The sequence below is a fragment of the Oncorhynchus keta genome, chromosome 19, assembly GCF_023373465.1.
Source record: "Oncorhynchus keta strain PuntledgeMale-10-30-2019 chromosome 19, Oket_V2, whole genome shotgun sequence".
NCBI classification, from domain to species: Eukaryota; Metazoa; Chordata; class Actinopteri; order Salmoniformes; family Salmonidae; genus Oncorhynchus; species Oncorhynchus keta.
Window position 1 is genome coordinate 48,266,619 of NC_068439.1, and position 25,479 is coordinate 48,292,097.

Consider the following 25,479-nt stretch of genomic DNA (forward strand, 5'->3'; position numbering starts at 1 on the left):
AGCCAAAAGCGTGGCTCAGCCTCAGGCATGTTTGATTCAGATGTGTCCATTAAGTGATGCAATGTGTCTGTTATTATTCTTGATTTGAGAGTTTGGTACAATGTGTTGGAAGATCTTTTTTTTCCACCGAAGGCCTAGGTCCAATACGGTACACCGTTGACTCAACCTACCATGCGATGCCAACCATACAGAAAGAGTATCACAGAACTGAGTGGCTGAATGTAGGGAGAATTCTCATAATGATAACAACAAGCAGATATTACATCATAGTAGTATGATAATGTGCTGTCGGACTGTCTATCTTCGGTTAGATTTGGAGCTGAGAGAGAGATGCTCTCGGGCGTATTTACTCAAACACACTGAGTGTTCGATTTCTATTGATCAAATCAACATTGAATGGCAGGCAGGCTATGTCTGGAGCCATTCTGAGGGTGGCAGGGAGGGCCCAGCCATAACAGCACATTACCCACACATTACCATCCCAATGTGAGTGTCGTGTCTGAGAAGAGGTGTATTAATAAAGTTGTGCCTACCTGAATGGCAACAGAGATGAAGAGGAAGGCAGCAGTCAAACTGAGGTAGGGACTGTGTCGCATCACCAGGATGAAGCCCTTGTGGAACGGGATCTGCTTCTCCGTCTTCGAAATGTACGGATCTGTGCGAGGGAAAAAAGGAATAAGATCTGAAAGTGTCAAGAGACAGTTTCTTTGGTTTCTGTCTTCTACCCTAAACCAAGCCCATAAAGCACCATGCATTCTGTGATGAAAGAATATACAGTAGCATGAGTGAGACACGTATGGGGGGATTTCACTTCCAATCTGGCAACCCTGTAGCTGCCCCTGCATTGCAGCATTACTATGCTCTGTCTGTTCCACAGGGTTTGCCACTACAGAGAACCAGAACTAACAGGTTCACTAGTGGTGAGGTCAGCAGTTCACTGATTTTATTTTATTTTATCTTTATTTAACCAGGCAAGTCAGTTAAGAACAAATTCTTATTTTCAATGACGGCCTAGGAACAGTGGGTTAACTGCCTGTTCAGGGGCAGAACGACAGATTTGTACCTTGTCAGCTCGGGGGTTTGAACTTGCAACCTTCCGGTTACTAGTCCAACACTCTAACCACTAGGCTACCCTGCCGCCCCGATAGCCTCCATGTGCATGAAAAAAAAAGATGTATTCATTTTTTTGACCTTTTATTTTAGCAGGGAGTCCCATTGCGACCAAGGTCTCTTCTCTTTTGCAGGTGAGCCACGCATCTCACAATTGCACAGAGATATGGGGGTAGATTCTCTCCTTTTACACTTAATACTTAATTCTTTATTGTCCTTTTTTTCTCTGAGCTAGATAATCATTGGATAAGGCTGGAGCTAGCTAAATAGTCTAAAAACAATGTGACTGAGTGCTACTGTGCTTAATGGTACTTTGCAAATGAGGTTAGAGTGAAATATGAGAGGGGGTAGAGAGCACAAACACTTGCTGGGGAAAAGTGTGCACAAACACACACGGGCTTCCAGAGTGGCGCAGTGGTCTTAGGCTGCGTCACTACAGATCTTGGTTCGATACCCTTTTTTAATTTTTTTTATTTAACCTTTATTTAACCAGGCAAGTCAGTTAAGAACACATTCTTATTTTCAATGACGGCCTGGGAACAGTGGGTGAACTGCCTGTTCAGGGGCAGAACGACAGCTCGGGGGTTTGAACTCGCAAACCTTCCGGTTACTAGTCCAACGCTCTAACCACTAGGCTACGCTGCCGCCCCATGAGGCGATGCACAATTGGCCCAGCGTCTTCCGGGTTAGGAGAGGATTTGGCCGGCCGGGATGTCCTTGTCCCATCGAGCTCTAGCAACTCCTGTGGCGGGCCGGTCGCATGCACACTGACACGTCGCCAGGTGTACGGTGTTTCCTCCGACACATTGGTGCGGCAGGCTTCTGGGTTAAGCGAGCATTGTGTCAAGAAGCAGTGCGGCTTGGCGGGGTCATGTGTCGGAGTTAGCGCGGCTCTCGACCTTCGGCTCTCCCGAGTCCGTACAGGAGTTGCAGCGATGAGACAAGACCGTAACTACCATTTGGATATCACGAAATTGGGGACAAAAAGGGGGTACATTAAAAAATATATTATAATAAAACACACATGCAAAACACACAGACTCACCATCTCTCTCTTTGACTCCCAGGAACATGACCACAGTGCAGATGAGAAACACTCCTCCTATCACACCTGCAGCAATCATATACACCTCCTTCTGCAAGAGGATAAAAGTAGAGAGAGAAAACAATCATATACTGTACACCTCATTCTAGAGCATATACACCTCATTCTACAAGGAGGATAGAGAGCATATACACCTCCTTCTACAAGGAGGATAGTGAGCATATACACCTCCTACAAGGAGGATAGTGAGCATATACACCTTCTACGAGGATAGAGAGCATATACACTTCATTCTACAAGGAGGATAGTGAGCATATACACCTCCTACAAGGAGGATAGTGAGCATATACACCTTCTACAAGGAGGATAGAGAGCATATACACCTTCTACGAGGATAGAGAGCATATACACTTCATTCTACAAGGAGGATAGAAAGTATATACACCTTCTTCTGCAAAGGCAGGAAGAAAACAAGAGTGTAAATCTATCCTTTATTTGTTTATTTGGATCCCCATAGGTATTACATTACACTACTCTTCCTTGGGCCCACTATCAATATTTTTGTCTTTGGTTACAGAAGGGGCACATCTGTACTGAGCCTTCCTCAATTTCTATTTTACATTCTCCACCCAAATACTGATCTTCAACTTTCATCAAAAAGTCACATTAGAAGATATCAATGTGTTTGTTGACCCTGTCATTTTACACTAGCACTCCTTACATCGCTCTCGCAGATACAAGATCTCATAAATAACTCAACAGATTAGATAAAAGCAAGTTCATTCGGATCCTTAAATACAGTCTACCAAAATACTATAGAGCCTTGAAGATTTCATGTTAATCCCAACAGGAACTGAACTGCCCTAAACAACTCCCGGCTTGTTTGCTATTTTTCCATGCGGCGCAGCTAAGTGGTTTATTATTATTTATTCACATCAAACGTTCTGCCAGTTTCTGAGGGACTGGAGAACTCGCGAATGTGCCACCCTCACCCGCAAACTCAGAGGAATCTAGTGGTGACAGTGCTCCAAGTGTGTGTGCGTTTGTGTGTTTGTGCGTAAGTGCTCAGCATGGCTACAGAGGGCCCTGCGTGGTGAGAGAGCCGAACCATCAAGGTTTACCCATAATCATTTGGAAAGGCACCCCTTGAGCCCCTGAATAGCCGTGGCGTGCCCAAATCCAACACGGAATAGTTTGGGCTGGAGCCCGCTCGCCGCGTTTTGCCCATGAACCCATAAACCACCTTTGCATTCACAAGATTCACAGCAGGGTTTCTGGGTTGTCTCTGTGATGTTTTCATTGGCTATATGTACAGTATACTGCTAAGGAAATGAACAACCAGTTCAATTCAAATGTAATGTTCCAGTCTGGATTTGGCTGGAAATAGATGTTCAATATTGTTAGTCCCCTAATCCCAACAAACTGCATGTCGAGTTTGGGGTCTGCGGTTCATTCAGTTGTTTTTGAATGTGATAAAAAATAGCCTTAATCACAAACAGACTGTGGTCACCCCTTCATTGTGGGGAGGGGTCTCTTATTTTAGGGAAGGGGTTTGATGACTGATGTCAGGGAGGAACCCCTTTTTGTGGTCAGTGCCAGGGGAGGGGAGGGAGCTGTGGGAGAGGCTCTTATTCATCCTATGGTCACTTCAAACCCAGGATGATAAATAATATATGTCTATAAATCCCTCTTGAAGTTGGTACGTGGTAAGGCTCAATTTCACCGCTAGACAGTCTGCAAACACAAACTTCCTATTCATCATATTCCTTTTAGTTTCAACAAATCACTCGTTTTATACTTCTTGACCTTTAACTTGTTTCCTGTTTGCTTCCTTGCAACTTTAAGGCTTTAAAAAAAGTGAAGAAAAAGGAAAAGATGACCCTGAAAGTGCAGCCCTGAGGTAGTTGAGGACACTACTGTCAGTTACAGTTATTTTCAAAATCGGATCACCATGGTAACACCCCAGGTCAGGTTGTTTGTTGTCGCGGTGACACTTACAGCATGTGACAGGAAGTCCTGGGAGTGAACGATTCTTTTGACGATCTCGGCCCCGCTGCCATTGCCTAGGTGACCGGTGGACATGTTGTGGTGGGGGCAGTGCTTCAGGGTGTGGGCGCTCGCCACAATCTGACCCTGGATGGCTGCGCCAACTAGAGTACCCAACACCTCCAGGGTCATACCTGCAATATAACACATGTATTACAGTATTAAGTACTATCAAAACAGAATGACAGAATAGTGCCTGAATTTGATTAACAATGTACGGTCTGTTTAATAGTGACCTACGATAGGCTGTGGCTGAGTCTCTCTCCTTCTGGTCCGCACTGAGGAACATGGTGAGGGCAGAGTAAGGCACATGGAAACACTGGGAAACACAGAAGAACCACAGAGGACATGATTAGATATAGGACAGAGTCCATATAATTTCCACTTTTTGGGGATATTTTATGGTCCACTTAAGACGATGATTCACTGCAAAATTAACTTTTAAGAGCCTTAAGTTTAAGCTACAAATATATATATTTTTTTGCATAGGCTGCGTCTCAACCCACCACATCCGTTTATGCTGGCCTTCAGTGGCGGAAGGTAGGCGGGCTACAGGGTTGACTGTCAGACCATGAGATGTCCCGAAAATCGGTCTTCTCATGAAAACGTCTGTAGCATCTGAACTGTTCGGGCAACAAACTAATATGACCCCACTATGGAAAGGGGAGATTCTCATGAACAGGACGGTATTCTCCGTTTTGTGTCACGTGACTCATTTAAAGGTAACCGGTACCGGTAAAAATAAAAAAGTAAATTATGGAGGTAGTTTTGTGCCAACAAAAAAAAGGGGTTAAATGTGTCCAAAAAACACAAATATTTCCTTAGGTTTCTCCGAGACATAGGAAAGACACTTCAAAACTTTATTCCTTATGATAGATTTTTTGACTGTCTGTTTTTCCATTTGTGCATTCCATGTGTTTCAATGGGCTATAGTAGTAAAGGCCAAATTCAATATTTAATTATTTTTGTTTATTTATACAGGGGTCCTAAAATTCCTAATCAAATAGCTACATGATCCATGGTATGACCATCTTAAAAACAATTCCATATGTCAGCTTAGTAGAACCCCCCGTCTGTAAGCCTCAGCTCCCTGTTTTCCTCTCAAGCTGCCCAGTAGAACAGTCAGCAACTATTCGCCTTCAACCCCAGCCTTTCTTCTCCTTTGTCATTTACACAACAGCTCAGTCAGCATTGTGGCCGAACGATGCAGCTACCAAACAACTGACCGAGCATCCAAAGAGACAACAGAAATAAACGCTGCCATGAAAGACTGTCCCAGCCCTTCTCCTTCTCTTCGGGCCCAGGGTGGGATGGAGGGAAGGACGGATGGCCAAGCATGTCATTTGTAGGGCCTTGTTGGGGGGAAAAAAACCTAAATGTATAGAATCCAATTTGACCAGAGCTTTGCCTCAAGTAAAAGGATTAGTCATCAAATCATGATTGAATGATCACACTGGCCTGTTTGTTTTTTTATTGTTACTACTGTAGGGCTTTAAAATGATAGCAGCCATTCGTTCTCAGTCTCTCACACACAAAGACAATGAAGTGAAGCTAAAAGTGGTAACCAGCATTTACCCATCCAGCGGTCTCTGGCAGGGCCGAGCATATACTTATCAAGTAATTAGAATGACATGTCATTATAGGCCATCGCAATGTGGCTACGATGGGCAGTGGGCAACATGCTCTTTAGCACATGTTAAAAAGATTAGAGAGAGCAGAGGAGAGAGTGTGTGAGAGAGAGAGAGAGAGAGAGAGAGAGAGAGAGAGAGAGAGAGAGAGAGAGCAGAGAGAAAGAGAGAGAAGGAAAGGGTTTGAAGCTGTACCTTAGTAACAAAATAAACCTAAATAAACACACTTGTTTGAGGTGAACTATTAACAAGGTTTGGTTTTATGACACGTTGGCTCTGCTCACAATATTTTTGTGTTGGGTTCGGCAAGTCATCTCTGCATCTTTTCTTGCAAATAAAAAGCAGTATCCAGGAACAATGGTAGGTGTATACTATGAGTGCACAAAGTCCGTGTTGAATAGTGTTAGAGAGGATACTGTATCTGAGAACGAGGATGTGTAAATGGTTGTCCTTGTGGGCCAACACTTCTGTCCTAGGTAGCTAGCTGTCTGGTACTCACAGTGATGAGTGTCTGGTAGAGGCAGTAGAAGCCCAGGTACCAGATGAAACGTCCGTTTGTGAAGGGAGGAACAAACCAAAGGTAGAAGTAGGAGACCACCACAAACGGAGTACAGCCCACCATCCTACAGAGAGAAAAAGGGAGGGCAGGGTTATTGTTCTTATTGCATATCTTAATGGCCATTGTATCATTTGGTATCTTTTTTTATTTATTGTGAAACTTTGGCCTCATTATAGGTCTGTGCAATTGATAAAGACATCATTTACAGTGCCTTGCAAAAGTATTTGTCCCCCTTGGCGTTTTTCCTATTTTGTTGCATTACAACCTGCAATTTAAAAGATATTTTTTATTTGGATTGCATGTAATGGACATACACAAAATAGTCCAAATTGGGGAAGTGAAATTTAAAAAATTACTTGCTTTCAGGTCAGGGACAAAGTTGTGGAGAAGTACAGATCAGGGTTGGGTTATAAAAAAATATCTGAAACTTTGAACATCCCACAGAGCACCATTAAATCCAATATTAAAAAATGGAAAGAATATGGCACCACAACAAACCTGCCAAGAGAGGGCCGCCCACCAAAACTCACAGACCAGGCAAGGAGGGCATTAATCAGAGAGGCAACAAAAAGACCAAAGATAACCCTGAAGGAGCTGCAAAGCTCCACAGTGGAGATTGGAGTATCTGTCCATAGGACCACTTTAAGCCGTACACTCCACATAGCTGGATTTTACGAGAGAGTGGCCAGATAAAAGCAATTGCTTAAAGAAAAAAATAAGCAAACACGTTTGGTGTTCGCCAAAAGGCATGTGGGAGACTCCCCAAACATATGGAACAAGGTACTCTGGTCAGATAAGACTACAATGTAGCTTTTTGGCCATCAGGGAAATTGCTATGTCTGGCACAAACCCAACACCTCATCACCCCGAGAACACCATCCTCACAATGAAGCATGGTGGTGGCAGCATCATGCTGTGGGGATGTTTTTCATCGTCAGGGACTGGGAAACTGGTCAGAATAGAAGGAATGATGGACGGCGCTAAATACAGGGAAAGTCTTGAGGGAACCCTGTTTCAGTCTTCTGGAGATTTGTTTTTATTTTTTATTTTTTATTTATTTTTTACCTTTATTTAACCAGGCAAGTCAGTTAAGAACATATTCTTATTTTCAATGACGGCCTGGGAACAGTGGGTTAACTGCCTGTTCAGGGGCAGAATGACAGATTTGTACCTTGTCAGCTCGGGGGTTTGAACTCTCAACCTTCCGGTTACTAGTCCAACGCTCTAACCACTATTTGAGACTGGGACGGAGGTTCACCTTCCAGCAGGACAATGACCCTAAGCATACAGTTCAAGCAACACTCGAGTGGTTTAAGGGGAAACATTTCAATGTCTTGGAATGGCTGTTTCAAAGCCCAGACCTCAATCAAATTGAGAATCTGTGGTATGCCTTAAGGATTGTACACCAGCGGAACCCATCCAACTTGAAGGAGCTAGAGCAGTTTTGCCTTGAAGAATGGGCAAAAATCCCAGTGGCTAGATGTGCCAAGCTTATAGAGACATACCCCAAGAGACTGGTAGCTGTAATTGCTGCAAAAGGAGGCTCTACAAAGTATTGACTTTTGGGGGTGAATAGTTATGCATGCTCAAGTTTACTGTTGTTTTCTCATTTCTTTTAAAATAACAAAATATTTTGCATCTTCAAAGTGGTAGGTAGGCATTGTTGTGTAAATCAAATGATACAAACCCCCCAAAAATCTATTTTAATTCCATGTTGTAAGGCAACAAAATAGGGAAAATGCCAAGGGGGTGAATACTTTTGCAAGCCACTGTACCTCAACAGGCTAGTATAGAAAACTATGTATAAAAGCCTGTAAACCTATTAGGCCAGTGATAGACTGATGGTGTGTGGGCTGTTTTGGAAGAGATGGATTGGGTGTTTGTGACTCTGAAGGTTCCCGTTCTGAGTTAGTGTGGCGGCACAGTGGGAGAACAGGAAGATGCACTATGCCACAGGATCGCTAACCCGCATGGTCATGAGCTTTATTCAGTCAGACACACACACACACAGAATAATTATTTTGCATTGTGCAGTTTGGAGGATGTGGGGAGCTGTGTTGTCTATGTATAATTCATCCAGATACAACTGGTACATACTGTATCATTATGGGCTGTGTTTCACTGTGGAGAGAGAGAGAGAGAGAGACAGAGAGAGAGCGACAGAGAGAGAAGGTTGTGGACTAGTGCACTTTCCTCCAGTCATCAATGACTATCTCATCTATAACCACTGAGTTATACACGAATAGGCTCTAATTATTTCCCACCAAAGCAACATAGACTAGGAGCCGAAGACGGACACCCAAAGATCTAAGCTATATCTTAGGTTAATCTGATAACATCTACTGAGTATCTGTATACTTAGGAAAACATCCTTATCATAAAGACTCAAGTCCAACCACTGCTCTGCAGCTGTAGTGTCAACTAAGTACATATAGTTAACACAACTAAGCAAGTTTTTGCTAGCTCAACCACATCCTCTATGCACCACTCCAAAATAGTCGTGTTGTTTTGGTGACGACGCCAAAACGTTTCCACAATGGTGTCACGTTCTGACCTTAGTTCCTTTGTTTTTGTCTTTGTTTTAGTATGGTCAGGGCGTGAGTTGGGGTGGGCAGTCTGTTTGTTTTTGAGTTCGGCCTAGTATGGTTCTCAGAGGCAGCTGTCAATTGTTGTCCCTAATTGAGAATCATACTTAGGTAGCCTGGGTTTCACTTTTGGTTTGTGGGTGTTTGTTTTCCGTGTGAGTGTTTGGTCCACACGGTACTGTTTCGGTTTTCGTTCGTTCAATTTATTGTTTTGTATTTCAGTGTTCAGTTCGTTTCATTAAATATTACATTATGAACACTTACCACACTGCGCTTTGGTCCGATACTTCTTCCACCTCTGAATGCCGTTACAAATGGACCTGAACTCTAACCTTTGACCTGATGTGACCTGATGCGTTTGACCCCCATCCACATACTAAACCCCACACCCTCTGCTCCTGTTGCCCTCACTCCAGATCTGTCCTGCCCTAGAATTCAGTTCAACTAATAATAGATAGAAAGTTAATTGCATGGATTTTTCCCCTATTAATAATGTAAAATTAGCAGCTGTACAGAAAGACTCATGTGACGGCCAAATTACAGAGGAGGAACTTATTGATGCAATTAAAGCTTTTAAGCCTGGGAAAACTCCAGGGCTGGATGGCATACCAGTTGAGGTATATCAAACCTTTTTAATGTACTCAAAGGTCCGTTATAAGCATGTTTTAACCACTCCTATAATAATGGTACATTATCAGATACTCAACAAGAAGGTCTGATTTCATTATTACTGAAACAGGACACAAGTGTTAAATATATATAAGATCCAGTTCATTTTAAAAATTGGAGACCCCTTACACTTCAGTGTTGTGATTGTGATGCAAACATTATAGCAAAATGCATAGCGCACAGAATTAGAAAGGTATTGTTGGATATTATTCATCCTTTTTTTACATGGACGATACATTGGAGATAATATAACACAAGTACTGGAAACAATAGAACAATATGAAAAATCTGGGAAACTAGGCCTGGTATTCATTGCTGACATTGAAAAGGATTTTGATAAAGTACAACTGGAATGTATATATAAATGCCTGGAATATTTCAATTTTGGAGAATCTCTTATACAATGGGTTAAAGTTATGTATAATAACCCTAGGTCTAAAATACTAAATAATGGCTACTTCTCAGAAAGTATTACACTGTCAAGAGGAGAAAAACAAGGTTGTCCCCTATCGGCATATCTAATTATTATGGCCATCGATATGTTAGCTATTAAAATCAGATCCAACAATAATATCAAGGGGCTGGAAATCCAGGGCCTAAAAACAAAAAGTATATGCTGATTATTCATTTAAATGCACAATTTGGATCCCTCCACAGCCTCATAGAGAATCTAGATACTTTTTCTAACCTCTCTGGATTGAAACCAAATTAGGCTAAGTGTACTAAATTATGTATTGGATCACTAAAAAAAATACAGCTTTTACATTACCATGTGGGGGTGCCACAGGGTTCAATTCTCGGGCCGACTCTTTTCTCTGTATATATCAATGATGTTGCTCTTGCTGCGGGCGATTCCCTGATCCACCTCTACGCAGACGACACCATTCTGTATACTTCCGGCCTGTCCTTGGACACTGTGCTATCTAACCTCCAAACGAGCTTCAATGCCATACAACACTCCTTCCGTGGCCTCCAACTGCTCTTAAACGCTAGTAAAGCCAAATGCATGCTTTTCAACCGTTCACTGCCTGCACCCGCACGCCTGACTAGCATCACCACCCTGGATGGTTCCAACCTAGAATATGTGGACATCTGTAAGTACCTAGGTGTCTGGCTAGACTGTAAACTCTCCTTCCAGACTCATATCAAACATCTCCAATCTAAAATCAAATCTAGAGTCGGCTTTCTATTCCGCAACAAAGCCTCCTTCACTCACGCCACCAAACTTACCCTAGTAAAACTGACTATCCTACCGATCCTCAACTTCGGCGATGTCATCTACAAAATAGCTTCCAACACTCTACTCAGCAAACTGGATGCAGTTTATCACAGTGCCATCCGTTTTGTTACCAAATCACCTTATACCACCCACCACTGCGACCTGTATGCTCTAGTCGGCTGGCCCTCGCTACATATTCATTGCCAGACCCACTGGCTCCAGGTCATCTACAAGTCCATGCTAGGTAAAGCGCCGCCTGATCTCAGTTCACTGGTCACGATGGCAACACCCACCCGTAGCACGTGCTCCAGCAGGTGTATCTCACTGATCATCCCTAAAGCCAACACCTCATTTGGCCGCCTTACGTTCCAGTTCTCTGCTGCCTGTGACTGGAACGAATTGCAAAAAAAAAATAATCGCTGAAGTTGGACACTTTTAACTCCCTCACCAATTTCAAACATCTGCTATCTGAGCAGCTAACCGATCGCTGCAGCTGTACATAGTCTATCGGTAAATTTTACCTACCTCACCCCCATACTGTTTTTATTTATTTACTTTTCTGCTCTTTTGCACATCAATATCTCTACCTGTACATGACCATCTGATCATTTATCACTCCAGTGTTAATCTGCAAAATTGTAATTATTCACCTACCTCCTCATGCCTTTTGCACACAATGTATATAGACTCATTTTTGTTCTACTGTGTTATTGACTTGTTAATTGTTTACTCCATGTGTAACTCTGTGTTGTCTGTTCACACTGCTATGCTTTATCTTGGCCAGGTCGCAGTTGCAAATGAGAACTTGTTCTCAACTAGCCTACCTGGTTAAATAAAGGTGAAATAAAATAAAAAATAAAATGTAGTTTACCAATAAAATGGTTTGACGGTGATGTGGACATACTCTGTATTCGTATCCCGAAAGAAAGAAATTCTCACTACAATACATTTTAATAGAAAGTACCGTGGAAAGGAAAATATCTGTCTATTTGTGGAAAAATCACACTGATTTACCCTTTAGTCATATCCCAGACTACCTATTTGCTTATGGCTTTGCCTACACCTAGGGATCTGTTTTTTAAATTATATGAGCAAACAATATTCAATTTTATTTGGAATGGCAAGCCATTCAAAACTAAACGGTATATTTATATAATGAATATGAACTCGAGGGCAGAAATGATTAAATATGAATGCATTAGACCTCTCACTAAAGGCTTCAGTCATACAAAAGTTATACTCAAATCTAAACTGGTTCTCTAACAGATTAGTAAAAATGTCTCATCCCATGTTCAAGAATGGCCTTTTCCCCTTTATTCAGATTACAACCTCTCACTTTCGGTTGTTTGAAAATGAAATATTCTCTAAAATATCGCTATTTTTAAAACAAGCCAGAGAATGGTGTTAAGAGATGGGAGGGGTTTTGTGGGGCTGAAGGGTGGGCCTAAAAACAACAAGATAACTCATGTAAAATATACTGTGTCATTAAAATGTATATAGGTTCAGAACTTTTGTGAAACAGCACAGTTAAAAGTATATGGAAATAGACATCAAACTGGATGGTCTTCAGAGACAGAAGGAAGGGGGTTGAGGGTAGCTGAAGGCTGGGATTAAAAACAAACAAAAAATAACTATTGTAAAATACATTGTGCCTGTAAAATGTATATAGGATGTATAACCTGGAAGTAGAAGCCCTAAGTGTTGTTGTCCTTTAGTTGACCTCAATTTGGGAAGGGGTGGTAGGGTTAGTGGAAAATAATAAAATATATATATTTTTTAAATATATGGACACAGTACCAGTCAAAAGTTTGGACACATCTACTCATTCCAGGGTTATTCTTTATTTTTACTATTTTCTACATTGTAGAAAATATTTATCTGCAATATTAAAGCTGATCTACCCCCCCAAAAACAAAAACAAAAACAGAGAGGGATTAATAGAGAAAGCGAGAGATAGAGAAAGCATGAGAACGAGGTAGAGAGGGGACAGAGAGAGAAAGAGAGAAAGCGGTAGAGAGAGGTCGAGAGTGGTGAGTTCTGGTACAGTCCAGCTCTCCCTGTGACACAGAGGCCTGTCCTTAGTGATTGTTCAGCCACACAAAGAGAGTTACAGGGCTGCCTAGCACTGGGGCTGGGGCTGCTGCTGTATAGGCTGGTCATGGGAGGGTTGAAAAGGCACAGTGACTGAATGGAACAGTTATAATGTTAGAATAGACTGTTAGAATGTTCTGTAAAATGGCTCACAGGATGGGTAGTAAGATAATCCAATGGGAGTTTGTCAAAAAGGGAAGTAGGGCAAAACACATGCACCCAGGCAGACACAGAGAGACTGACACCAAAGCAAGAAGGGGATTTCAGCTCCATCACACTCTCAGAAATGGTGAGTGAAATGTCCCAGTTTTATCTAAACGTTCCTCTCTGTTGGCATGGCGGGCTCTAACATAAACACAGTAGTACCCAGGGGTATCAACTGGGCACAGTCATAAACCGCTCAGGACACACACACACACAACCGGGTACAGCCCCGGTGTTCTGCCACAAACTGCTCAGGACATAGATACTGATCCCTTCCTGTCTGTCTGATGATGTCACAGCCCATGTCCAGGGGACTTCCTGTCTGACAGTTAGAGGGGCATTCCCTCAGGAGTTAACTAGAGGGAGGGTCTGGCTTTCTCACGGTGCTGATGATCATCATACACACACAAACGGGCATGTCCCCAGCGTTCTGCCACAAAAACACTCGGGACACACAGACACACATACAGTAGTAATCAAATCAGTAATGCTGTGATCTGGTATCTCTCCAGCCTGTCAGCTTGTCAGTAATCTATGCCTTGTAAAGCTTATACAGCACTACCTCAGTCACATCAGAATCAGCACTAAGTACTCAACCAGTACTTCTTGTAAGCGAGTCGTGTCAAGCCAGTACGTTTACACAGCTTTGAGCTGACACGCGCACACTTTAGAGCTGACACCTAGGGTTACGGTTAAGTTTGATGTGGTTGCTTTTGGTAAACACTCTCTGCAGGTCTACAGTTATAAGGGTACAGCTGTGGATTACAAATATCAAATTAAAATGTATTTGTCACATGCACTAAACACAACAGGTATAGACTTAACCGTGAAATGCTTGCTAACGAGCCCTTCCCAACGATGCAGAGTTAAATAATAACAAGAAGAATAAAATACAGGTACAAGTAAAAGTATGTGAACCCTGTGAACCCTTTGGAAATGCCTGGAGTCCTGCATTGATTGGACACACAATTTGATCTGATCTTCATCTAGGTCACAACAATAGACAAACACAGTCTGCTTAAACCAATAACACACAAACAATTATACATTTTCATGTCTTTATTGAACACACTGTGTAAACATTCACGGCGCAGGGTGGAAAGAGTATGTGAACCCTTGGATTTAGTAACTGGTTGACCCTCCTTTGGCAGCAATAACCTCAACCAAACATTTTCTGTAGTTGCGGATCAGACCTGCACAACGGTCAGGAGAAATATTGGGCCATTCCTCTTTACAAAACTGTTTCAGTTCAGCAATATTCTTGGGATGTCTGGTGTGAACCGCTCTCTTGAAGTGATGCCACAGCAATTCAATTGGGTTGAGGTCAGGACTCTGACTGGGCCACTACAGAAGGCGTATTTTCTTCTGTTCAAGCCATTGTGTTGTTGATTTACCTCTGTATTTCGGGTTGTTGTCCTGTTGCATCACCTAACTTCTGTTGACCTTCAATTGGTGGACAGATAGCCTTACATTCTCCTGCAAAATGCCTCGATAAACTTGGGAATTCATTTTTCCGTAGATGATAGCAAGCCTTCCAGGCCCTGAGGCAGCAAAGCAGCCTCAAACCATGATGCTCCCTCCACCATACTTTACAGTTGGGATGAGGTTTTGATGTTGGTGTGCTGTGCCTTTTTTTCCTCCACACGTAGTGTTGTGTATTCCTTCCAAACAAATCAACTGTAGTTTAATCTGTCCACAGAATATTTTGCCAGTAGCGCTGTGGAACATCCAGGTGCTCTTTTGCGAGCTTCAGACGTGCAGCAATGGGGTTTTTTGGACAACAGTGGTTCCGTGGTGTCCTCCCATGAACACCATTCTTGTTTAGTGTTTTACATATTGTAGACTCATCAACAGAGATGTTAGCATGTTCCAGAGATTTCTGTATGTCTGTAGCTGACACTCCACGATTCTTCTTAACCTCATTGAGCATTCTGTGCTGTGCTCTTGCAGTCATCTTTGCAGGACAGTCACTCCTAGGGAGAGTTGCAACAGTGCTGATATCTCTCAATTTATAGACAATTTGTCTTACCGTTCACTGACTATTAGAGATTATTTTGTAACCCTTTCCAGCTTCATGCAAGGCAACAATTCTTAATCTTAGGTCTTCTGAGATCTCTTTTGTTTGAAGCATGGTTCACATCAGGCAATGCTTCTTGTGAATAGCAAGAATAGGATCGGCGATGGCTAGAAGGCCGGTGACGTCGACCACCGAACGCCGCCCGAACAAGGAGAGGGACCGACTTCGGAGGAAGTCGCGACACCTAGGGGTTCACATATGTTTTCCAACCTACACTGTGAATGTTTAAATTATGTCTTCAATATGGACAAGAAAAACACAATCATTTGTGTGTTATTAGTTTAAGCACACTATATGTCTATTGTTGTGACTTAGATGAAGATCAGATCAAATTTGATGACCAATTTATTCAGAAATCCAGGTATTTCCAAAGGGTTCACATACTTTTTCTTGCCACTGTATATAGACGATGTGCAGGGGTACGAGGTATTTGAGGTAGATATGTAATGAAGGCAGGGTGAAGTGATAGATAATATATAATAATAACACTAAAAATTGACTAGGCATCAGGATATATAATAATAAGAGTAAGAATAAAGAACAGATGAGTGTGCAAGTGTGTGTGTTTATGTGTCTGTCTCTCTGCGTGTGTCTCTCTGCGCGTGTGTGTGTGTGTGTGTGTGTGTGTGTGTGTGTGTGTGTGTGTGTGTGTGTGTGTGTGTGTGTGTGTGTGTGTGTGTGTGTGTGTGTGTGTGTGTGTGTGTGTGTGTGTGTGTATTGTCTGTGAATGTGTGTGGGTCGTGTGAGAGTGTCAGTGTAGTGTGTGTGAGTGTGTATATACTCTATAGTATTGTGTGTGTGAAAAACCGGTGTAAGATAGGGTCAGTGGAGATAGTCTGGGTAACCATTAATGAACTATTAAGCAAACTTATGACATAGGGGGTAGAAGCTGTTTCGCAGCCTGTTGGTCAGAGAGCCGATGCTCCGGTACCGTTTGCCGGAGGGTGGCAGAGTAAACAGTCTATGGCTTGGGTGCTGGAGTCTTTGGCAATTTTTTTAGACCTTCCTTTGACACCACCTGATATAGAGATCAAGGATGGCAGGGAGCTCGGCCCCAGCGATGTACTGAGCTGTCTGCACCACCCTCTGTAGCGTTTTGCGGTCGAGGGTGGTGCATTTGCCATACCAAGTGGTGATGCAGCCAGTCAAGATGCTCTCGATGGTGCAGCTGTCGAACGTTTTGAGGATCCGAGGGCCCATGAAAAATCTGTTCAACCTCCTGAGGGGGAAGAAGCGCTTTCATGCCCTCTTCACGACTGTGCGGGTGTGAGTTGACCATGTAAAGTCCTTAGTGAAATGGATACCAAGGAACGTGAAGCTCTCGACCGGCTCCACTACAGCCTTGTCGATATGGATGGGGGCGTGCGCTCCACTCTTTTTACTGTAGTCCACAATTAGGTCTTTGGTCTTAGGAAAAGGTTGTTGTCATGGCACAACACTGCCAAGTTTATGACCTCCACCCAGTAGGCTGTCTCATTGCCACAGATAAACAGCCCTACCACCGTCGTGCCATCAGCAGAGGATGATGGTGTTGGAGGAACTACAGGAGGGACACACAACCTGAGGGACGGTGTGGCGGGGGGTTGTTGCCTACCCACACCACCTGGGGCCATCCCGTCAGGAAGTCCAGGATCCAGTTACAGAGGGAGGTGTTCAGTCCCAGGGTCCTTAGCTTGGAGGGGACTATGATGTTGAAATCTGAGCTGTAGTCTATGGACAGAAATCTCACATAGTTATTTCCCTTCTTGTCCAGGTGGGAGAGGGCAGTGTGAAGTGCAATTGAGATTGTGTCATTGTGGATCTGTTCGGGCAGTATGCTAATTGGAGTGGGTCCAGGGTGTCTGGGATGATGGTGTTGATGTGTGTCATGACCATCCTTTCAAAGCACTTCCTAATTGCAGATGTGAGTGCTACAGGGCGGTAGTCATTTAGGCAGGTTACCTTGGAGCTCTTCGGGACAGGGACGATGGTGGTCAGTTGGGATTACATACTGGGACGAGGAGAGATTGAAAATGTCAGTGAAGACACTTGCCAACTGGTCTGGGCATGCATTGAGAACGTGCCCTGTTATTCCGTCTGGCCCGGTGGACCTTGCGAGTGTTAAAATGTTTAAAACTTTTACTCACGTCAGCCACGGGGAAAAGCGTTAGTATAATTCAATAGAGTCCGAATGTGAAGCCTAGCATTTATAGGTAGCATTTCTCAGGGTGTATATAAACACTAAGATCTGTGGTCCTCTGGAGCTGCTCTGCTGTTTTTTTCCCTTGTGAAACCAGGTGTGTGCACTCTGTGCAATCAGTGATTGATGTGTGTATGGCCTCACCAGGGCATGAGTCTGCCTATCCTGGTCCACTTGCTCTTGGTGATGAAGAAGCCTACAACAGGGTCGGTCATGGCTCCCCATGCCTTCCCTATGAACAGAACCATGGAGGCCTGGAACGGGTTGATCTGAGGAGGAGTTAACAGAGGAATGGAGTTAGAAGACACAGAAAGGAGGGAAAGAAGGAAAAAGAGGGAGAGAGAGGGAAAGAGAGAGAGAGAAAATAGGAAGAGAAAAAGAGAGTGACACACAAAGATTTGTTACCTGGGCCACATCCAGCAGGTAGATTTGGAGGAAGAATGCCGTAGCACTGCCGGCCACCTGATTGGGGGCTCCTCCGATGGCGAAACACAGTTTACTGCAGAAAGACAGCCTCTGGTCCAGCACAGTCTATGGACGGGCAGAAGAAATATCTGAGAGTTACAAGTCAGTTAGGCCTATCACTCACACATTTCATGGAGGTGCATTATCGGAGAAATAGTCAAATAAATGATATGCAAAGCCGATGAGATACAGTTGACTACTCCGCCTTTCTTTACCGTGTAAAGACAATAATTGTGTTTGCTAGCCATGGCTATGTAGCCTAAATATTAGCCTCAGATAAGATACAAGCAGGAAACAAATCTGAAGGTGGAAGCTATCTTTGTGGATAAGGAATACAGATTTTGTAGCAGAGTGAGTCTGTGACAGCAGGGCGCTGGATTTGTGGCGTCCCCAAAACATTCAGAACCACAGAACTGGAGATAAAAATGTCCCTCCTTTCTGTGTCTTTAGAATTCTATTTTCAGAAATAGATTGTCCACTGTGATGTCAGGGACATCACTGAGCGCCATTCACATAAAGTTCGATACAGAAGTTTGACCTTATGTCATAGACCATGACTAACTTCCTTGTCCAAATAGTATGAAATATATGTCCAAATATATTTTATATACTATGTCCAAATATGACTTGCAACATTGTTTAGTGAAGCACTATCCATGAGATGGAAAGGGTCATTCTTTATTTGGATAGTCCCAAGTAGATGGTTTGTTGACGTTCAGTAGATGTTCAATAACGGTCAACACCATTTCAACTAACCCTAACACTTATGATCAGGGGATGAGCAGAGATGTTTCCATCCTTACACATGAAATAGCAGGCTCCTGGACAGCCCAATATTATACGACTGTTATGAACATCTCGGATACAGACACGGAAACACACACGGGCCAAAATACAGCAGCTTCTGATTCAATGTCTCTCTCTCCCTCTATATGTACATACAGTATATACATATCTTTCTCTCGCGCTCTCTCAATTCAATTTCAATCTAAGGGATTTATTGCCATGGAAAACATATGGTAACATTGCCAAAGCAAGTGAACTCTCTCTCTCTCCTTTCTTTTTTCTCTTCCCCCATCTCTCTCCACGCTCTCTCTCTCTCCCGCTAACCTTTGTTGTTTCCATACATTACAGTTATGGGCGGGTTACCTCGCTGCCAACAACTGTAGGCCTTTCAGGCTTTATGAAAGAAAGATATCACCAAAACAACTACAGACCAACCACAGTCCAAAGCCCTTCAACACACTGTCATTATCTGGCTGACTTTATTTGATCTTCTTTCGTCTCCTCAAGAAAACATTGATGGTTTCTAGAATGACAATTCTAGAAGGGAGCTGTGTAATTATTTAAAACACAGCAAGACAAGCGGGTTATGAGTAAGGAAAGAGTAGCATGTGGATTAACTTCAAAACTCTCAGTCTCTACTTAGTCTCTACCCCTTCCACTCATCCTCACTGCAGTTAGCTCTAAATGGGAAGACAAGACAAGTCTTTGGTTTCTACCGAAAAATACTGGTTAACTGATGAAGGGTCTTAATATCCCAATGGTCTGTGCCAGATCAGTGACGTCTTGGTTCAACATCAAGTGTGTCTATGACTTTTACCCTCATCTGCAATACAGCTACGTAGTTGGACTTGCCGTCACTGCTTGTATCCCCATAACATACTCCACACTGAGGGGGTAAACCCAGAAAACAGAGCTACACTCTTGGGAAAAAGGGTTCCACAAAAGGGTTCTGCGGCTGTCCCTATAGGATGACCATTTTTGGTTCCAAGTAGAACCCTTTTTGGTTCCAGGTAAAACTATTTAGGGTTCCATGTAGAACCCTCTGTGGAAAGGGTTCTTACATAGAACCTAAAAGGGTTCCACCTGGAACCAAATGGGTTTCTTCAAAGGGTTCTCCAATAGGGACAGCCAAAGAACCCTTTTTGGTTCTAGTTAGCACCGTCTTTTCTAAGAGTGTACTGTAAAGAGGCCATGTCGTTTTAGGCTCTCTCTTTGTACAAGAAGGTTAAATAGTCCACAGGTCATCAAACAAGGATTTATCTTAACTTCATACCAGATAGTCAGGGCCTGATAGCATTCATTAGTGGCGCTTGGCTAGCTCTACACACAGACACAGAGAAAGTCTGACTACAGTCTTATTTACTGAGGTCTTATGATTGAAGATGTAAACAGGATATCCCTCCGCTGTCTGAACACACGTTATCTAGCTTCCTATAACTGCATAAACACACACACACACACACACACACACACACACACACACACACACACACACACACACACACACAAAAGCACCTCAGAGAGAACAGACCATCAGCATACTGTGGCTCTGGGAAAATGGGGCAAATTCCCAAAGTAAATGACTTTGTTAATGATGATGAAGTGGGGGAAAAAAAGCGACTCTGGCTACGTGCCTTTATGTTTTTAAAGAGGATCTTAGTTATTAGCTGACTGTGACGCACACAGAGGATGAGTAGGGAATAGTGAATATGTTTGATTGCTTTTCCCACTTCTGTCAGCATTCACAGATTGAGTGTGTGTACTGTATGCGTGTGATAGATAAAGCTGGTTGTATAAAGAAATAAAGCTGGTTTAGAGCTTTACATAAAGGTTTACAGGCAGTAGAATTTCCTCATACAATTTGACATTGGACTTAAAAGGCAGATTTTATGGTTGGTGTGTGTGTGTGTGTGTGTGTGTGTGTGTGTGTGTGTGTGTGTGTGTGTGTGTGTGTGTGTGTGTGTGTGTGTGTGTGTGTGTGTGTGTGTGTGTGTGTGTGTGTGTGTGTGTGTGTGTGTGTGTGTGTGTGTGTGTGTGTGTGTGTGAAAGTGTTAGGATGGAACCAGAGTGTGAAGTTCTGGCCTCTGTGATGCCAAGGGATTGGACACAGACTTGGCATACAGAATTTAACTCACAAGGATTACAACATGTAACATACTTATTCTGAAAGCACCTAAACACAGCAATAGAGAAGTCAAACAAGTCCCTCTCTTCTCCTGTCTGGAGCTGTCAGCTGTGTTCTGGTGATTGACCACCAGAGGGCCTGGCTGAAGCTGAGGGACTCACTGTGACAGGTGACTGTTTGGGCAGGGATCATCAACTAGAAATAATTACAAATAATTTGTTTAACTGCAAATTGACCGCAAGAAGCCCAAACGGATATAATATTTGACTAAAACATAATAATTTCAAACCTTGCTTACATTTGTTTACGATTACACATCTCTGTTATGTGTGGGAATACTTTGGAACAGATTTCCAAAATTGTAATCACTTGGAGCTGATTTGATGGTGTTTGTACAGTCTTTAATGTCCAACAGCAAAAGAAACACCTGTGGGCCGCCATTTGGGGAACCCTGCATTAGGGGCTTTAGTCTCCTCTGTTTCAGCCTCTGCTTTAGCTGCTTTAGCATGTATAATTCACCCAGGTCACACACATATCATTCATAAGGGCCATGCTGTACACACACAGCTCCTCCACACTCACATGAACACACACACACACACACACACACACACACACACACACACACACACACACACACACACACACACAGCTCAAGGTCACGCTGCATCCATTCTTTCAGAAAAACGGTGTAAATATTACATCGCTTTTCTTCAATGGCTATTTACTGAATTAGGACAGCATTAAACACATTGCTGAGCAATAAGTGCAGCCAGACAATATTGAATTTCCAGCAGTGAATAAGCCAGTGTGAATCTAAACATAGAAGACGATGTAGAGTACTTATTTTTGTCTGTATCAATGCACTGGAGGTAATATGAAACACAATAGGCTACATCTGTATTATAATGAACTGGTGGTATAGTAAAATAACGGTTTGGCTCCTCGTCTGTCATTGCCTTCCGCCCCTGGGCATGTGTGCTGGAATACCATCAATAAGTAAGCATTCCATTTACTCACACAAGTACACGGCTTCACATATTTTCACTGGCACACACACACTGCATTCTTTCACAGGAATGTCTCTTTCTGACATTCAGGCAGTCTTACTGGTACCCAAAAAGCACTCAGGGTGAACTTACACCAATATCATCCATCCAACAGAGAGAGAAACGTCCTCTGTGTCTGGTCCTAAGCTGTAAGTAGTATTATCACAATCCAACTGATGTTCAATGTAATTAACTAACTCCCTGCCCTCAATCTCTCAAATATCCAGGATTTGTATAACAGCACGCCAGAAAGCCAAACCAAAGGAACATGAACGTCCCCTGAGATGTCAGTCCAGGGGTAAACTAGCCAACTGATTCACTAAATAAAAGCAGTGTTTCCTTACCTGGTGGGGGGGCTTGTTGAAAGCTGGCTCTGGGGGCTTGAAGAGTTTTCCTGCTGGGGTATGGGGTACCCTCTTTCCCTTCGCCATGGCTGGCTCCTGAGCGTTTGTATGTGAATGTGAGTGAATGTGTGTCTCTCTGAGTCTGAAAGTGTGTGTGTCTGAGTGTGAGCGTAAGTATGTGTGCGTGTGACTCTAAGTGACGGCCGGGGGATGAGCTGGTGTTCCTGTGTGTGTTCGGGAGGACGTGAGGCTGCTCAATTCTGCTGCCACTCACATGCTGCCCTGTGTTCAGTGCTCAGGGGCTGGAACTGAGCCAGAGAGGGAAGGGCAGTTAGGCAGAACCCACACATACTGTAAACACACACATAACCATCCCCTATGTTTCACCCTGATCTCTATTTCACATGTATTTATGTCAGCCAGCAACACTGCATCACATTAATACATCTAATTAAGAGATGCCATGTCTTCATGTATCATTATTAAGATAGGATGAAGAAAATGTGACACCCTATATTGGTAGGCAAAACACATGGAAATATGCTTGCAAATATTCTGTATTTTTGTTTATGAGCGAGGCTATCTCAGAATCAGAATCACCTTTATTCGCCAAATACATTTGCATGTACCAGGAATTTGACGTGGTGAAATTGTGCTGCCACAAACAGAATCTACCTAACACATATAACAAACAATCATTTATTTTACTATATCATAGCAGTTTTGCCATAAGTGAACACATCCCTTACAACCTCAAATCTCGGTCATTATCTCAGTCACATCCCAGGTAAACAATAAGCAAGAATACAATAATAGAAAGAGAGGTCTGTATTGGCTTTACCTGAGTGATGCTGAGACAAGAGAATAGTAGAGGCACTCAGTGGATCGCAGGCTCAGAGAGATACAGGGAGAGAGTCGCATGCAGGCAGATTCCAGCAGTAGAGCAGAAGGAGACTGCGGTGTTTGACAGACAGTGCTGTTCCACTTCATTCACCGAGTCTCACAGCGGGACATGTGCCTCCAGTGGTCAACAGTGGTAGCACAATCACAGAAGGTGATAATAACATTGACATTATAGTCATTACAGGGTTATAATAACATACAGTACCACTTACTCATTCAAGGGTTTTTCTTTATTCTCATTATTTTCTACATTGTAGAATAATAATGAAGTCATCAAAACTATGAAATAACACATATGGAATCATGTAGTAACCAATAAAGTGTTAAACAAATCAAAATATACTTTCCATTTTAGATTCTTCAAAGAAGCCACCCTTTGCCTTGATGGCAGCTTTCCACACTCTTGGCATTCTCTCAACCAGCTTCATCAGGTAGTCACCTGGAATGCTTTTCCAAAAGTCTTGAAGGAGTTCCCCACATATGCTGAGCACTTGTTGGCTGCTTTTCCTTCACTCTGTGGTCCAACTCATCCCAAACCATCTCAATTGGGTTGAAGTCGGGTGATTGTGAAGGCCAGGTCATCTGATGCAGCACTCCATCAGTCTCTTTCTTGGTCAAGTAGCCATTACACAGCCTGGAGCTGTGTTTTGGGTCATTTTCCTATTGAAAAAATAAATAGTCGCACTAAGCTGAAACCAGATAGAATGGCGTATCGCTGTAGAATTCTGTTGTAGCCATGCTGGTTAATTAAGTGTGCCTTGAATTCTAAATAAATCACAACAGTGTCACCAGCAAAGTACTCCCACACCATCACACCTCCTCCATGCTTCACGGTGGGAAGCACACATGCGGATATCATCCGTTCACCTAACTCTGCGTCTCACAAAGACACAGCGGGTTGGAACCAAAAGTCTCAAATTTGGACTCATCAGACGAATGGACAGATTCCCACCAGTCTAATGTCCATTGCACGTGTTTCTTGGCCCAAGCAAGTCTCTTCTTCTTATTGGTGTCCTTTAGTAGTGGTTTCTTCGCAGCAATTCGACCATCAAGGCCTGATTCACGCAGCCTCCTCTGAACAGTTGATGTTGAGATGTGTCTGTTACTTGAACTCTGTGAAGCGTTTATTTGGGCTGCAATGTGAGGTGCAGTTAATTGCAGATTTCTGAGGCTGGTAACTCTAATGAACTTATCCTCTGCAGCAGAGGTAATTCTGGGTCTTCCTTTCCTGTGGCGGTCCTCATGAGAGGCAGTTTCATCATAGCGATTGATGGTTTTCGCAACTGCACTTGAAGAAACGTTCAAACTTCTTGAAATGTTCCACATTGACTGACCTTAATGTCTTAAAGTAATGATGGACCGTAATTTCTCTTTGCTTATTTTAGCTGTTCTTGACATAATATGGACTTGGTATTTTACCAAATAGGGCTATCTTCTGTATACCACCCCTACATTGTCACAACACAACGGATTGGCTCAAATGCATTAAGGAAAGAAATTCCACAAATTAACTTTCAACAAGGTACACCTTTTAATTTAAATGCATTCCAGGTGACTACTTCATGAAGCTGTTTGAGAAAATGCCAAGAGTGTGAAAAGCTGTCATCAAGCCAAAGGGTCACTAGTTTGAAGAATCTCAAATATATGTTGATTTGTTTAACACTGCCAAGCCCTGACCATAGAGAGCCCTCAGTTCTCTATGGTGTTTAGGTCAGAGCTTGACTGGGGAGGTTCTGGTTTATAGATTTCTAGGCTGGTGGTTTGTGTGATTCCCAATTAGAGGCAGCTGGTAATCGTTGCCTCTAATTAGGGATCATATTTAGGTAGGCCTTTCCCCACCTGCATTTGTGGAATATTGTTTGTGTGTTTGAGCACTACGTCGTCACGGTCTTTAAGTTTTGTTTCTAGTTTCACTTTGTAATTAAAGATGTGGAACTCAATTCACTCTGCGCCTTGGTCTGCTCATTTCCAAAATCGTTACAAACACCCTTTTTAGTTACTACATGATTCCATGTGTCATTTCATAGTTTTGATATCATCACTTATTTTACAATGTAGAAAATAGTAAAATAAAGAAAAGCCCTGGAACAGGCAGGTGTGTCCAAACTTTTTACAGGTACTGTGGGTAGGCTTATGTAATGAAGCAGAGGTTGTTTGGACATATTCTAATTATCAGCCACCTTGAAAAATTATGCTCTTAAGATGATCAATAAACATTATTTGACCTTAAAGGCAGTGTAACTTCAGCCTACAGTATGTTTAAAACAAGTTCTCATTTCAATCTACAGATTTGAGCAAAAATCAGCCTGCAGTGGTCACAATGAGATCTGAGAAAAAACGATGGTATCAGACTTCTCTCTACCTCTCTCCCTGATAAGAGAGCAGCGCAGCCCCT

General features: G+C 42.8%; 1 protein-coding gene across 3 annotated transcripts in view; it reads right to left on the bottom strand.

Annotated features, from left to right (window-relative positions):
• Positions 1–25,479, bottom strand: part of LOC118398394 (sphingosine-1-phosphate transporter MFSD2B-like) — a 56,453-nt gene that overhangs the window by 7,881 nt on the left and 23,093 nt on the right. For all 3 annotated transcript variants that reach the window (XM_052470700.1, XM_035793677.2, XM_035793679.2), the window contains 9 exons: positions 23,023–23,199; positions 22,182–22,489; positions 17,818–17,943; positions 17,557–17,681; positions 6,329–6,452; positions 4,442–4,520; positions 4,154–4,335; positions 2,156–2,246; positions 534–655 (listed from right to left, as the gene is read on the bottom strand). In XM_052470700.1, the coding sequence (XP_052326660.1) occupies positions 534–655; positions 2,156–2,246; positions 4,154–4,335; positions 4,442–4,520; positions 6,329–6,452; positions 17,557–17,681; positions 17,818–17,943; positions 22,182–22,268 (936 nt within the window). In that variant the 5' untranslated portion in view covers positions 22,269–22,489; positions 23,023–23,199. The remainder of the gene's footprint in view (positions 1–533; positions 656–2,155; positions 2,247–4,153; positions 4,336–4,441; positions 4,521–6,328; positions 6,453–17,556; positions 17,682–17,817; positions 17,944–22,181; positions 22,490–23,022; positions 23,200–25,479) is intronic.